Raw genomic sequence first — 15,783 nt, 5'->3', positions numbered from 1 at the left:
ACCCCACACTGGGATGGGGGGGTCCCATGTGGACAGGATCTATGTGTCCCTATCCAGCCCCCAGGTTCCTACCACTTCTCCCAATGGTCAGAAATTCGATTCCTTCCTACTCTCGCAGATTCCCTTCTATGCCAAGATCCTCAGCCGGCCACTCCTCCACGACACTGTCCAGCTTTCCCAGTACAGGTAGGTGGCAATTTCCTCTGCGCCCCAATGGGCATTTCCTTCTGCCTTGTGGGATTAGCATCTTCCACATTAGACTCTGAACTTCTGTGCTCAAGAATCCATGTCTTGGGCCAAGCACAGTGGCTCATGCCTAGAATCCCAGCGGCTTGGGAGCCTGAGGCAGGAGGATCTTGAATTCAAAGCCAGCCTCAGCAATTTAGTGAGGCCCTAAGCAACTCAGCAAGACCCTGTCTGTAATTAAAATATAAAAAAGGGCTGGGGATGTGGATCGGTGGTTAAGCGCCCCTGGGTTTAATCCACAGTACCAAAAAGAAAGAAAGAAAGAAAGAAAGAGAGAGAAAAAAAAGTCAGCCTGCCCACAGTGCTCCCATCTCCCTTTCTTTTTTTTTTTATTTTATTTTTTAATTTTATTTTTTTTTAATTTTTTTTTATTGGTTGTTCACAACATTACAAAGCTCTTGACATATCATATTTCATACATTAGATTGAAGTGGGTTATGAACTCCCAATTTTACCCCAAATGCAGATTGCAGAATCACGTTGGTTATACATCCACAATTTTACATAATGCCCAATTAGTAATTGTTGTATTCTGCTAACTTTCCTATCCCCTACTATCCCCCCTCCCCTCCCCTCCCCTCCCTTCTTCTCTCTCTACCCCATCTACTGTAATTCATTACTCTCCTTGTTTATTTTCCCATTCCCCTCACAGCCTCTTATATGTAATTTTGTATAGCAATGAGGGTCTCCCTTCATTTCCATGCAATTTCCCTTTTCTCTCCCTTTCCCTCCCATCTCATGACTCTGTTAAATGTTAGGCCACACCAAACACCGCCATGGGGCCCAAGCACCTGGCAGTGGGGAAAGCTAATCACCTGCCTGCCTCTACACCTGCGTCTCTCCCCACCTGCCTGGGGGAGAGTGACTTTTCTTGCCTGCAGTGGGCTCCGCCAGTCACCCAGGATTTTCACCCAGCCAAGGAAACCTTGTGAGGGGATGGATCCCCCCCTCTTTCCTCCTGGCTTCTCAGGGTGCGGGGGGTGGGGGGATCCTCCATCTGCTCCTTTTCATCGTCAGGGGGAGATGAGGAGGAACCAGGGGCTGTGTCTGACCATTGCACACATCAGCAGGCCAGGCCTCCGCGCCCAGCCTCCGCTAAGTTCACAGAGGTCACAAGCTGGGGGAAATGGAACATGGTGGTCCTGGTTCCCTCCTGGGGAAGGGGTGGAGAAGGACACCTGGGTGTAGGATTAGGGATTTGGCTGCAAAGCAGCTGTTTCCTGCTCGAGGCCCAGAACTAATCCATAGGTTGAAACCCGAACCACTTGGCTATTGATGAAGTTGGGGCAGAGAGTGGGGCAAGGGGAAAGAAAGAAGCAGAAAGAGACCTTTGCCTCCAGGTGACTGCCTGCCAGAGCTTCCAGCGAACACCGAGTGTCCACACACCCTTTCTAGGGGCAAAAGGAACGCTCATGCCATTCAGAAGCCACCGCAGGACCAGAGCCCCATTAAGAAAGCTGCACCCCCCACTAGCAGGCAGCCACTTGGATGCTCCCAGGTGGGGCTAGGCCCCGGAGCTTGGCCACAGAGACTTCTTGTTCTTTGCCATAACTGCATTATTTGGGTCCACCACGAATATTTTAACCATCCACCTACTGTGATCTTTCAGTTGTTTTTCTTTTTTTTTTTCTCCTCATGATGGCAATGCTGAGAGGGACATCCTGGTGCCTATGTCCCTAGCCATGTGGGAAGTGAGACTGCTGCCTCATGGCTTCTCTCTGACCCAATCCTGACCCATCCCAGGCAGGCATTTGAGGAAGCCCGGGTATACAGGTGGCCGGGTCCTCAGCCGGGCCTTGCTGACAGCTCTACCACACAAGCCAGCAGCCACTGGGTCACAGGAAAGGCACTGCCAATTCTACAATCCTGTGAGTGTTCTAGGCTTTTCCAGGGGCTGAGCATTTTCTCATTATGACTTAAACTCCGTTATCCTCTGAGAATGTGCAGGATGAAAAGACTTGCACAGGTAGTTGCTATTCCCTCCTGATGAGCTGACCTAACACACCTGGAATGTGACCCGTGGCTTAATTCAGGCTGGGGATTGCCAGTGAATGACTGTTATTCAGGCCCTGATGGTGACAGGGGTGGGGGGGGGTTGGGGGGCATAGTGTCAAGGAAGAAGTTAAGATGTCACGGAGCCTGCTAGGATGTGTGCCAGTCTCTGCCTGCCACAGACACCAAGAAAGGCCGCCTGAGAGGGATGAGATTCTGCCATGACAGGAAGCAGAGCCCACCTCTGGAGCACGCAAGCCTGGGCTCCTCCCTTGCCTTGCCCCCCCCCCCCGCCCCCCCCCGCCCCCCTCCGCCCCCCTTGCCTTGGCACCCCGTCTTGCACCCTCAGGGGAGAAAGTTTTCACAGCAATTAGACAATCTTCCTTCACAGCTGGAGAGAGAAGCTTGGGAAGTTCCCAGCCCCCTCTCCAGGTGGGCGGAGAAGGCACCCAGCCTCAGGGTACCATGCGAGGAGCAGCTGTCTCCCCAGCTCTCTGTCATTAAAGGGGAGTGGCTCAGAGGAAGGGCTGAAGCAGGACAGTGACAATAATCCTGTGTGGCAGGTCCCCGAGGGTGGGGCCCAAGATTTACAAAGGGTAAGAAGGAGGAACCCAGGCAGGACAGAAGATGGAGACTAAGGACAACAGGTAGAAAGGGAGGCTTGGGACCAGAAAACCCAGGGATCCTCCAGGAGTTCAGCATAGAGGTACCATACGCCCCGTCGGGCCAAGCAAATGGGCCTCTCCATGCCTCAGGACTCTTCAGCCACGATGAGCATGATGATGTGGATGAAACGTGGAAACATCTCGGGAAGTAAAAGAAGCCAGACAAAGAAGGCCGCGGAGTGTGGGATCCATTTATATGAAATATCCGGAATAGGCAGACCCCAGAGACCGAAAGCAGATTAGTGGTTGCTTAGCAGGTGCAGGTGGGGAAGGGGAGTGAATGTGAATGCTATGGGTTTTGGGGGGGGGGGCTTGGAGTGGTGATGAAATGCTCTAAAATTCATTACACTGGTGGTTACCCAACTCTGGGCTAACAATTCACTATCCACATTAAAAATCACTGAGTTGTATACTCGATATAGATAAATTTGTACAATGTGAATTATGCCTCAATAAAACTGCCATTTAAAATTATTAATAAGAAGACAATCACATAAGAACTTGGAGCCTGGAGCGATGGCTCTTGTCTGTAATTCCAGGCGTTCAGAAGGCTGAGGCAGGAGGATTGCAAGTTCAAAGCCCGCCTCAGCAACTTAGGGAGGCCGTAAGCAACTCAGGGAGACCCTGTCTCTAAATCAAATTCAAAAAAAGGGCTGGGGATGTGGCTCAGTGGTTAAGCACCCCCAGTTGAATCCCTGGGTACCAAAAACAACAAAACAAAACAAAACAAAACAAAAATCACTGGGCCTTTCTCCTTTCCCTTAAATCACAACTGGTGGGCTGCTTTGCTACACGGCCTTGGACAAGCTGGTTTTTCAAATCTACTTTGTCCCCTATCAAGTAGACACCGCCTGTGCAGATCTCCATACCTGGCTGGATGGCCAAGGGACTGCTGTTTCTATTCTTGGTGCCCAGGACAGGCATCTCACAGGGACTGTCTACTTTGGGCCAGAAAGAAAGGGAGGCTCCTGCAAGATCCCAGGCCAGCCAAAGCACTTCTGGGCTCCCCACTCTCCTGCCTCTCTTTCCCCAAAATGCTCCCCACCTCCAGCTTCTCCCATCAGGGCCCAGGGCCTAGGCGTCCACAGGAAGCTGGTCACTTCTTCTGAAGTGCCTGCCATCCTGCTGTTCATAGTGATTTGGCTGCTAATGTTCCAAGGACAGCATTTTTTAAATTCCTGTCTGCTGTGACAAGTGGGGCTGGGAAGGAAAGGACTCAGCCGCAGGGGGGAGCGCAGGGGGGAGCGACATCTGTTCCTTCCCTCCCTCCTCTGCCTTCTGCTTTTCCACCCAGTATGACAGCACTCTGCACCCAACTGCTATCCTGCAGCGGGCTCCGCGGGCTGGAGGGGCTGTGAAAGCAGGGGCTGAGGGGGAGGGGAGCAACAGGGATGGCAACAGAAGGGACAGAGTTTTTTTTTCTCTGAGTTTTAAGATGTCCTGTTTGTCTGGGAGTCTGGTTGCGACGCATTGGCAGTGATGCGGGCTGATGCCAAAGATGTATTGGCTCTGGGGGTGCAGAGAAGGCTTTGGGTTTGCTGCCCTTTGGGGTCCTTGTATCTATCAGAAATGAGGACAGGCACCAGCTGTCCAGGCGCTCACAGCTCAGGCTCTGGTAGAAAGGTCGAGCAGAAAGGCCAGGGGACAGGAAAGACATCACTTCACAGAAAAGAGGTAGCCAGGGAGGGGACCGGCTCTCACCGTGGCCACCCCCAACCTGGACCTTTCTCTACCCCTATGATGGATGCCTATGTGTAGGTGCGGCCTCTGTGGCCCGAACTGGCTTGGGGACAGAGGAGCAAACCAAACAGCTCTTAGTGGAGCGCTGCAACCTTGCACCTGTCAATCAATCCCCAGTCCTGCCCCCTGGAGCCTAGTCTGGCCTGCAGTGGCCTGGAGAGGGCAGGCCCCGTGTCTTGCTGACATGCTGGGGAGGGTGAGTGCAATTAAACAAATGGATCCATTTGGGAAATTGAAGGCCTGGGGAAGCTGTTTGGTTTCTCTGCCATGTGACAGAAGGCAGGTGTCTGTTCCTGGTGACCTGAGCTGACAATGAGTGGAAGCCCTGGGGGGTGGGGACAAGGCTGAGTGTAGGAAGGTGCCTCATGCTGGGGTGGGAGGAGAAGGGAGAAGGGCGAGGCTCAGGAGCAGATGCCCAGGCTGCTCCAGATGGCAGGGGCCTCAGAACAAAGGGGGGAGAGCCTGAGAAATGGAGGACTCACTCCTAGGAGGCTTCCCAGCCTCCTGAGCAGCAAAGTTACGTCTCACCCGGAGCCCGGCTGGCACTTGCTCAGACACATCATAGGATGCTGTGATGAAGCTTGGAAGAAGCCACCTGAAAACCACATGTGGCCACAAACCCAGAGGGTCAACTGCTCAGGTCCCAGAGCCAGACTGCTGGGATTCGAACCCAGGTGCCGGCTTTCTGAGATGGGGCTTTGGGGAATTTCCTTAAGCTTCATGTACTTTGCTTCATCAGTAAAGTGTAGGTGACAAGTGGCCCCACCTTGTAGGGCTGCAGTGAGGAGGGACGCCTGGGAACTGCTTGCGTGGTGGTGGTGCCCGGGGACCCCTTGATGTGGGTTATCCAGATGGTGATCATTGTCACCAGCTCAAGAAACCTAGAAGAGCTTCCCTTCTCTCACAACCCCTTGCTCCCTCAGTGGCCAGCTGTCCCTGCCTGCAAATGTTCTCTGCCCCCTTGGACTGGTCTTAGGTTCCTCCATGTGTCCAAAAGGCTCGGATGGATGCTCCCCTTCTGATGGGGCACCCCACGCTAGAGGTGGCCATGTGATGTCACAGCAAGAGAAACATCCCTCTGCTCAGGGCATCAGAGTTCTCCCGGCGGCTCTCACTCTCCTTAGCTTTGTGGAGTTGGGGGAATAACTTCTCGGGGCCTCAGTTTGCTGGTCCATCAAATGGAACAACACCAGCCTTGCTCACATCCCAGAATCCGGATGAGCGCCAGGAGACATGGCTAACGGAAACGGACCTGCCACACAAAGGACAGGACCTGAGCTCTGTGCAGGTTAGGTGGGAAGTGTTTCTGTGGCCGTGCAGTGCCTGTCATCAGAGACAGGGGGCGCATTCCCAGTGCGGGGCCTGGTTGGGCCACCCAGCATAATACATGGGCCCAGGGAGGGTGGGGATAGGACGGGTCTGTGAAAAAAATACAGGGAGAGGGGCATGGTGGCGCGAAGCTGGACTAACTCCCCGATTCTGTGGCAAACCTGGGGTCTGTCCCCATTCGGTTTTACATATACAAAGTGCCCATTTCAATAAACCGGCACACCGCTTTTGTGATCAGAGTCCTCCACATATAGTAACCTCCCCCTCAACTATCTGCATGTTCAAGCATGATATATAGTAACACTGACAGGGTGAAAAACCACGGTCAGATGAATCTCTCAGGGGGTCCCTGAAACCTGGCACTGCTCTGTGACAAGGCTTTGCCCTGAAAAGCCCCATAGAGAGACGACCCTGATACAAGTAAACGTAGGTCTACTGTTGATGACTAAAAACTTTGGTTTATTGAACACCTACTATATGCCGGACATCGTGCAGGGCTCTTCCATTCCTGTTTCCATTGTGTTAGCCAGGAACTGAGAGACCCAGAGTGATTAAGAAGCTTTCAGAGGTCACACAGCAAATGGGGCTGGACGACCTGTTCAGATCCCAAACCGGTGTCTCCAGGGCACGCTACCTCTTCTTTTTAAACTCTACTTGCTTCCCCAGTTCCATTACAACTTTTTTCTTGGAAAACACCAGACACCACAATGAGGCAGAGATGCTCAAACTCAAAGAAAAAGAGGATCCCGGCCTCCAGGTCAGACTCTTCCATCCCCGAGCCTCCAGGCACCCAGCTTGTGTCTACCCCCAGTTACTCTTCTGATAAAATTGCAGCCCTTGCGTCTTGCCTGCCTCCCTGCATCCTGCCTGAGCAAGGCAGGAGCTGCTGGAGCAGGAGGGAATTCTACCCCAGGATGGAACAATGCAGGCTCGGATGCAGGGTGCGGCTCCGTGATGTGGGCCTGGCTGCTTCCTGCACCCTGGGCAGCTGTCCATCTGCCAGGGCCCAGTGCCCCGCCCAGAGGGGGTGTTCTTGGACCGTGCCCCATCTGCCAGGGCTGTCACTCAGGAGGCTCCCGGGTTGTGGAGGCCCAGGCTTAGTGGGGGGGATGCAGGTCACAAACAAAGCCAGTGGCTAATTTTTCAACTGAGGTGGACAGCGGGGACATGGGGACACTAATGCTGGCTGACTGCACCTGCTGGGGGAGGAGCCAGTGCTTCCTCAGCTGCAGCCTCCTCCAGGGAGGGCCTGGGCTTCTGAGAGATGGAAGGAGATCCCTCAGAAGATTTCTGGGGCCAGGCAAACTGTCATCAAAGAGAAGGGCTTGAGGCGCACATCTTGGCAGCCACCCCCACCCCAGGCTGGGGCCCCACTCACCTCCTCTGCCTCATTTAGCTCCCGCCTTGCAACACCGGAGGAGGCTCGGCTCCAGGCTGTGGAGGGAAAGCACACTCCAGTGTCCCAGGTTGCACATAAGTCAGTCAACCTGCAAGCACAGAGGAGAAGCCCTGGGTTACTCCAGGAAAAGGGGGGAAAAACGAAAAAAAAAAAAAAAGCTTTTGTGTTTTGCAGCTTTGTTCATTCAACAGGAAAATGACATCTCCTTCATGTCCATTTGTAAATTTTTTGCACAGCATAACAGCATCCTTGCTCCAAGCTCAAAGAACTCTGCAAGAAATAGGCAGGTTCAGCAAGGTGCTTAAACATATTGGTTTGGGGGAGGGGGTGACTGACTCTCCCATCCATAAAATCCTTTCTTAGCGCCCTCACCCCACAGACTCATTACTGATGTCCTTCTGTTCACTTAAAGCAATTCAGCTATATCTTGAAGAATCTGTCCCACACCCAAGGGAGAATACACCTGTAATTATCTCATGAATTTCTTAACTTCCTTAGAAGAACTACTGTTCCTCCCAGCCCCATCTCCAGATAAGCAAACCCAGTTCACCGTAAACAAATCTATAACACACTAAAAGGAGATCTGAGTTCAGGGTCAGGAGATGTGGACTTCAATTTGAAGGTTGATATGTCACTCATGGTGGGTCACTGGTCTCCGCGTGTCTCAGTTTCTTTGTTGTAAAATGGGGATAAAGTTTGGCAGAGCAGGTCAGTCATTAATGAGCATTTGGGGGATTCAAGTCCCACAAGGTTTAAATGAGCAATCATTTAGCCTTCAGTGCAGACAATAGATCTCCTTTAATTATGTGCTTTGCATAAAAGTGTGTCTGCACAAAATAGTGAAATTCACCAGAGTGAGGGGAATGTGGCAATTATCTATCAAAATACATATGCAGTGCGCTGGGGATATAGCTCAGCTAGTGCTTGCCTTGCAAGCACAAGGCCCTGGGTTCTATCCCTAGCATCAATCAATCAAGCAAGCAATCAATAAATAAGCATTTTTGGCTTGGCAGTCTCAATTCTAGAGATATATTAGAAATACATCCTATAAGCCTGTGTTGTGATCTCCAGGGCTATTAGTTGAAAAAATTCAATAGGAAAAAAAGTGTGTGTAACATGCTACCATTTATTTAAGAAAAGGGAAAGGAATGCAAAAATATATGTGTAAGAGAAATTGGGAAAACTTCCCCATTCACAATACCTTAAAAAAAATACTTGGGAATCAATCTAACAAAGAAAGGTAAAAATCCCTACAATGAAACTAAAGAACATGAAAGAAAGAAATTGAAGAAGACCTTAGAGGATAGAAAGGTCTCCCATGATCTTAGAGAGGCAGAATCAATATTGTCAAAATGGCCATACTACCCAAAGTGTTATACAGATTTAATGCAATTCCAGTTAAAATCCCAACAACGTTCTGCATAGAACTAGGAAAAGCAAACATGAAATTCATTTGGAAAAATAAAAGACTCAGAATAGCCAAAGCCATCCTTAGCAAGAAGAGTAAAGCAGGAGGCATCACAACACCAGATCTTAAACTCTACCACAGAGCCATAGTAACAAAAACGGCATGGTATTGGCACCAAAATGGACATGTAGACCAATGGTACAAAATAGAAGACACAGAGACAAATGCACATAAATACAGTTATCTCATACTAGAAAAAGGCACCAAAAACATTCACTGGAGAAAAGAAAGCCTATTCAATAAATGGTGCTGGGAAAACTGGAAATCCACATGTAGCAAATAAATTAATCCTCTATCTCTCACCATCCATGAAACCCACCTCAAAGTGGATCAAAGACTTAGGCACTAGACTAGAGACCCTGTGCCTAACAGAAGTTAAAGCAGACCCAAATCTTCACCATGTTGGCCTTGGATCTGACTTTTTTTAACAAGACTCCTAAAGCACAAGAAGTAAAATCAAGAATCAATAAATGGGACAGATTCAAACTACAAAGCTTCTTCTCAGAAAAGGAAACAATCAATAACTGATGAGAGAGCCTACAGGATGGGAGAAAATCTTTACCACATGCACCTCAGATAGAGCACTAATCTCCAGCCTAAAATTCAAAAAACTTAACACCAAAAACCCAAATAACTCAATCAATAATGGGCTAAGGAACTGAACAGACATTTAACAAAAGAAGAAATACAATCAATCAACAAATATATGAAAAAATGTTCAACATCTTTAGCAATTAGAGAAATGCAAATCAAAACTACTCTAAGATTTCATCTCACCCCAGTCAGAATGGCAATTATCAAGAGTATAAAGAACAATAAATGTTGGCGAGGATGTGCGGGGGAAAGGTACACTCATACATTGCTGGTGGGACGGAAAATTGGTGCAGCCAATCTGGAAAGCAGTAAGGAGATTCCTTGGAAAACTTGAAATGGCACCACCATTTGACCCAGCTATCCCACTCCCCGGTTTATACCCAAAGGACTTAAAATCAGCATGCTACAGTGACACAGCCACATCAATGTTTATAGCAGCTCAACTCACAATAGCTAAACTATGGAATCAACCTAGATGACCTTCAACAGATAAATGGATTTAAAAATGTGGCATACATATATGTGATGGAATATTACTCAGCCTTAAAGAAGAATGAAATTATGGCATTTGCCAGTAAATGGATGGAGCTGGAGAATGTCATGCTAAAACAATCCCATAAAAACCAAAGACTGAATGTGTTCTCTGATAAGCAGATGCTAATTCACAGTAAGGGGGCAGGGCTAGGGAAGACTAGAGTTACTTTAGATTAGGTAGAGGGGGGTAAAGGGAGAGGAGGATGTATGCGGAGCGGAGAGGAAGGATAGTAAAATGACATTATTATCCTGTGTACATATATGACTATAGGACTGGTGGGAGTCTACATCATGTATAACCAGAAGAAGGAGAAATTATACTCCATTATATGCAACATATCAAAGTGCATTCTATTGTCATGTGTAACTAATTAAAACAAATACAAAAATTTTAAAGTATATATGTGTATGCTCACATTTTTTAAACGACAATAAGAGGCTCAAGCGTAAGCTAAAGGAGGGGAATTACATGAAGGGGCAGGGGTAGAAGTTGGACTTGGAATACCCTTTCTTGTGTGACTCTGGAATAGACAAATACTCGACATAGTTATAAAATACAATTAAAATTTTTGTAAAGTCCCCCGGGTGCAGTGGTGCATGCCTGTAATCCCAGAGATACGGGAGGTTAAGGCGGGAAGATCGTGAGTTCAAAACCAATCTCAGCAATCTAGCGAGCGCTAAGCAACTCAGCAAAACCCTGTCTCAAAATAAAATACAAAAAAGGCTAGGGATGTGCTCAGTGGTTAAGAGCCCCTGGGTTCAATCTCTGGTACCAAAAAAAAAAAAATTTTTTTTTGTAAAGTCCCTAAAATTAAATATAAATTGAGACAAATGACCTATGAGTTCAATTGGTAGGCAGGCTCTACGTGGAGAAATTATAACATGGTAACTTTGATTATCCTTATTAAGTAGATGTACCCAAAGGATAAAAAGAACGCACCCATCATTTTCGCAGAAAACCCTAAACTGTTTTCAGTAATTATATTATTAAGCCAGGTGTGGTGGTGCACGATTGTAATCCTGGCAACTTGGGAGGCTGAGGCAGGAGGACTGCCAAGTTGGAGGCCCACCTCAACAATTTAGTAAGGTCCTGCTCAAACTAAAAAATAAAAAGGGCTGGGGGTGTAGCTCAGTGGTACAGTGCCACTGGGTTCAATTCCCATATCACATCTAAAATTTGACATTACTGGTGGTACAATGATATTACAGTTATTATTCTAAGACTTGTATGTGTCTCTGTGGGGTATATCAAATGACTAATAATATGAGTGTGTCTCAGAAACAAGATGTTCTGGTTGAGATACAAACGCAGGATGCATGAGGTGAGGTCCTGACTGTGAACTGGGAGCATCCCTGTGGACTCTGTGGGTTTTATTCTTGTCCTAAATCCTCACTGTAAGCTTTAGAAACAGGGACCACCTTCGTATGAACGGTGGCCACCAGATTATGGGCTCTAGACAGGCTCCTGGGGAAGTGGCTGATTTCAAATTTAAAACAGTAAATGTACAAGATCAGCCCAGGATACCTCGTCAAACCAAAAAAGCAAATGAGGTGTCCAAGCCTACAAGTGTCCTATCAAAAGGACTCAGAAGTCACGGGGCTTCCGCGGTCAAGGGCAACATGGGTGAGGATATTAACTGTCATAGACTGAGATACAGCAAATGTGTCTCACGCTATGAATTCCTAACAATATTAAAAGCAATTCTGAATAAGTCATTAGTCACCTTGCAGGGATGTTAGGGTAATGCCTTACTATTTTGAAAACTGCTTAGGAAAGGAAAAGAAGAGCCAGGCATAGTGGCACATGCCTGTAAATCCCCACAGCTCAGGAGGCTGAGGCTGGAGGATGGTGAGTTCAAAGCCAGCCTCAGCAACTTAGTGAGGCCCTGTCTCTAAATAAAAAATAAAAAGGGCTGGGGATGTGGTTCAGTGGTTAAGCACCCCCCCCCCCCGCCCCCGGGTTCAATCCCTGGTACCCAAACAAATAAATACAATAAAGGAAAAGAAGTGGGTGGGTAAGTAGGGGTGTACCTGGCTTTTATTAATAATTGCCAAAGAGGGTGATGGATACATTGGTTTAGTTGCATTATTGGCTCCTCTTTTGTAAACTATTTCTAAAATAAAACAGTTTAAAGTGACAGAACAGCTCAAGGAAAATGCAATCATTAGAATGCCAGTTCTTGAAATGATTCCAAATCACAGTCATTTAATCCTAACAGTGATCCAAGTATGACAGATGATATGGATGTTGTTGTGTGTACTTTGCACTGGAGGAAAGAGGTGTGAAGCACCATGGAGTCAGGACTCAGGTGCACAGACCCTCACCCTAAAGGCCGTATTCCACAGCTGCCTGCTCCGTGTCCTCATTTGCATCCTGGGTTAATAAAGCGTTCCTTGCCCATATGATGGTCTCAGGGGGCTGCAATGAGGTAACATATAGGAAAGTACTTGGAGAACAAATCTCTTTACAGATATTTCACTGCCACTTGAAAACCAGAGATCAGATCCACCCTCTATGGGATTGGTAGGAGGATCCAATGAGAACTGTGATTTGAAGATAGACAGACAGACAGACAGACAGACAGACAGACAGCAAATCCTTAGACTTAGAATCCAGGGAACAGGCTCTCCATCTGACCCAGGGACAGGCGGGTTGCAGGAAGGACACCTGATACTCTGGGGAGAGCAGGGACCTGGAAGACACCTGATATCCTGCAGGCTGCCGGAGGAGAGGGTTTGGGTCACAGAAGGGTGGAGACTTGGCCTCCTGTGCTGGGTGCACCACCCCAGATTACAGAAGGTAGAAGGAACAACAGGCAGCGGATGCCTATGGCTTCTTCCCCGCTGCACGAGGGCAGGAAAGATGCTCCCAGCAGCAAGAGAGAGCACAGCATGTCAGATGAGGACAGGAAGGAGCCGCTGCCCGCCCCAGAACTGCTCTCTCCATTGTTCACATCTTCATGGAGGGCAGGGTGCGGTGGTTCTTTGTAGATCTCTCAGCGACAGGTTCTCTGATTGGGGGTCCCTCTGATCATATCTCCCACAGAATAAAAGCTGGTCTAGGGGATCTCTAGCACTTTCTCACCTTGAGATTCCATGATTCCTCAAGTGTATGCTTCTCAACAAGTACAAAATCCTGACTTCTGATTCATGTGCCTTCTTCCCTGGACATTCTGTCTATGCTCAGGGAACAAAGATCATCCTATCAGTGTTCCTCTCTCATTAGGATCCTTAACTATTTAAGAAATTGTTTTACTTATTTATTTTTTGGAGAGGAGGGTACTGGGGGTTGAACTTAGGGACACTTGACCTCTGAGCCAATTCCCCAGCCATATATATATTATTAGAGGGTCTTACTGAGTTAGTTAGGGCCTTGCTTTTGCTGGGACTGGTTTTGAACTCACGATCCTCCTGCCTATGCCTCCCACGCTGCTGGGGTTACAATTGTGCATCACCTTAGTTTTGAATAGCAAATCCCTCCACCTGATAGGGAACTCAGATACAAAGGAGTATACAGTAAAAGCATATTTATAAGTAAATCTCCCTCTCAACCTTGGCCCCAATTTCCTAAGTCCCAGTCAGGCCCTGTCCCCAGCCAACCATTGTTAACAGTTTCTTTTGTATCCTTCCAGAGTGAGTCTATGCGTACACAGATTAAAAAGAAGAAAAAAAATTATAGAATACACATTTCTCCTGTTTGCTTTTTTCAGTTAACAAATATCTTAGATATCTTTCTATATTTCAACATATAAAATTATTTTACTATTTTATACAGCTGCATAATACTCCAACCTAACAACATAACATCATTTATTTGTTCAATCCTCTACTGATAGACATTTAGGTTTTTCAAAATAATCATATGATATGGGAAATTTCTGTAACATATATCTTTGGAGAAATGTGATTTCTATATTTGCAAGATTATTTTTAGGATAAATTCTTGGATACAGAATTTTTGGATCAAAAAAAAAAATGTGGTCAAATTGCTTTCCATGAATGTGTGACAACTTGCAGTCCCACAGAGATGTATAAGAGTTTCTGTTTCTTCTTCTCCAAAATGCTGTGTTACTAGTTTCTTTCTTTCTTTCTTTTCTTTTTCTTTTTTTTTTGGTACTGGGGATTGAACTCAGGGCACTTGACCATTGAGCCATACCCTGGCCCTTTTTTGTACTTTATTTAAAAACAGGGTCTCACTGAATGGCTTAGCGCCTCACCATTGCTGAGGCTAGCTTTGAACTCGAGATCCTCCTGCCTCCGCCTCCCGAGTTGCTGGGATCACAGGTGTGGCCACTGCTAGTTTCTTTCTTTCTTTTCTTTTCCTGACAATCGGATCCACATCTCTCTTGCGGGTCTCTTTCTATGAGTGAGGATGAACATTTTCATTTTCTTTGAATTCTTCTTCTTCTTTGCTAGTTTCTGTATTGAGTAGCTGGTTTATTCTTATCAGTTTAAAGCAACTTGCTGCTTATTAAAAAAATTATCTTGGCTTTTTAAAAAATGTGTTTCTACCATGCAAAATGTTTTTTCCTTGTTGAGTGAATCTTTTCTTTTATCACACTGTTTTGTGCCTTCTTCTTTCAATACTATCTTTAACTATTTCCATGTTTTCTTTAGCATGTTTAATTTTCTATGATTTAATGTTTTATTTATCTGGAATTTACTTTTTTTTTTTTCCCACCAGGGATTGAATCCAGGGATGCTTAACCACTGAGCCACATCCCCAGCCTGTTTTTCATTTTTTTTTTTTTTTAAATTTGAGACAAGATTTCCTTGCTAAGTTGCTTAGGGTCTCACTAAGTTGCTAAGGCTGGCTTTGAACTTGAGGTCTTCCTGCCTCAGCCTCTTGACTCACTGGGATTACAGGTGTGCATGGCCCTGCCCGGTTGGACCTTCCTTTGAAATCATGTGAAGGAGGAGCCTAATGTTATATAAAATGGCTTTCCCAACACCATCTGTTGAAGAATTCACCTTTTACCTTCTGGTTTTAGATGCCATCTTTAGCATATACTTAATCCCTTCTGTGCTAGAGCAATTCGAGATCCATAGGAAGAGGAAAGGAAGAGGGAGAGGAAGAGAAGTGGGGGCAGAGGAGGAGCCTAAGTCCTCCACAGAGATTCACTCAAAATGGAAGGTAGAGTCTCCCACTCATCTCTTTATTTCTCATGCTGGCACCGACATACCATTTAAATCATTGTTGTTTTTGAATTGGTTTTGTCTTCTTTAAAAATGTTCCTGCCTAAGGGCTGGGGTTGTGACTCAGTGGTAGAGCGTTCGCCTAGCACGTGCGAGGCCCTGGGTTCGATCCTCAGCACCACATATAAATAAATAAGTAAAATAAAGGTATTGTGTCAATAACAACTAAAAAATATTAAAAAAACAATGTTCCTGACTATACCCAAAGGAGTTAAAGTCAGCATACTATAGTAACACAATGTTTATAGCAGCTCAATTCACAATAGCTAAACTGTGGAAGCAACCTTGATGCCCTTCAATAGATGAATGGATAAAAGAAACTATGACATATATACACAATGGAATATTACTCAGCATTGAAAGAGAATAAAATCATGGCATTTTCAGGTAAATGGATGGAGTTGGAGAATATCATGCTAAACAAAGTAAGCCAATCCCAAAACACCAAAGGTCGAATGTTCTCTCTGATAAATGGATGCTAATCCATAATGGGGGGACATGGGAAAAATGGGGGAACTTTGATGGGGCAAAGGGGGGTGCAGGAAAGATGGTGAGATGAGGTGGACATCATTACCCTAGGTACATGTATGGCTGCACATATGGTGTGACGCTACATCATA

The 15,783-nt window shown here is 46.7% G+C and overlaps 1 protein-coding gene across 22 annotated transcripts in view; it reads right to left on the bottom strand.

Moving 5' to 3' along the window:
• Nfasc (neurofascin) overlaps positions 1-15,783 on the bottom strand; it is a 174,483-nt gene that overhangs the window by 84,085 nt on the left and 74,615 nt on the right. For all 22 annotated transcript variants that reach the window (XM_078022665.1, XM_078022662.1, XM_078022669.1 and 19 more), the window contains one exon: positions 7,351-7,459. Coding sequence is in view for 19 of the 22 variants with exons in the window: in XM_078022662.1 (XP_077878788.1) it covers positions 7,351-7,459 (109 nt within the window). In the remaining 3 variants the exon portion in view is untranslated. The remainder of the gene's footprint in view (positions 1-7,350; positions 7,460-15,783) is intronic.

The sequence above is a fragment of the Ictidomys tridecemlineatus genome, chromosome 10 (genome assembly GCF_052094955.1).
Source record: "Ictidomys tridecemlineatus isolate mIctTri1 chromosome 10, mIctTri1.hap1, whole genome shotgun sequence".
Taxonomy (NCBI): Eukaryota; Metazoa; Chordata; class Mammalia; order Rodentia; family Sciuridae; genus Ictidomys; species Ictidomys tridecemlineatus.
The sequence above is the reverse complement of the archived record's forward strand: the minus strand, read 5'-3'. Positions and strand labels throughout refer to the sequence as shown.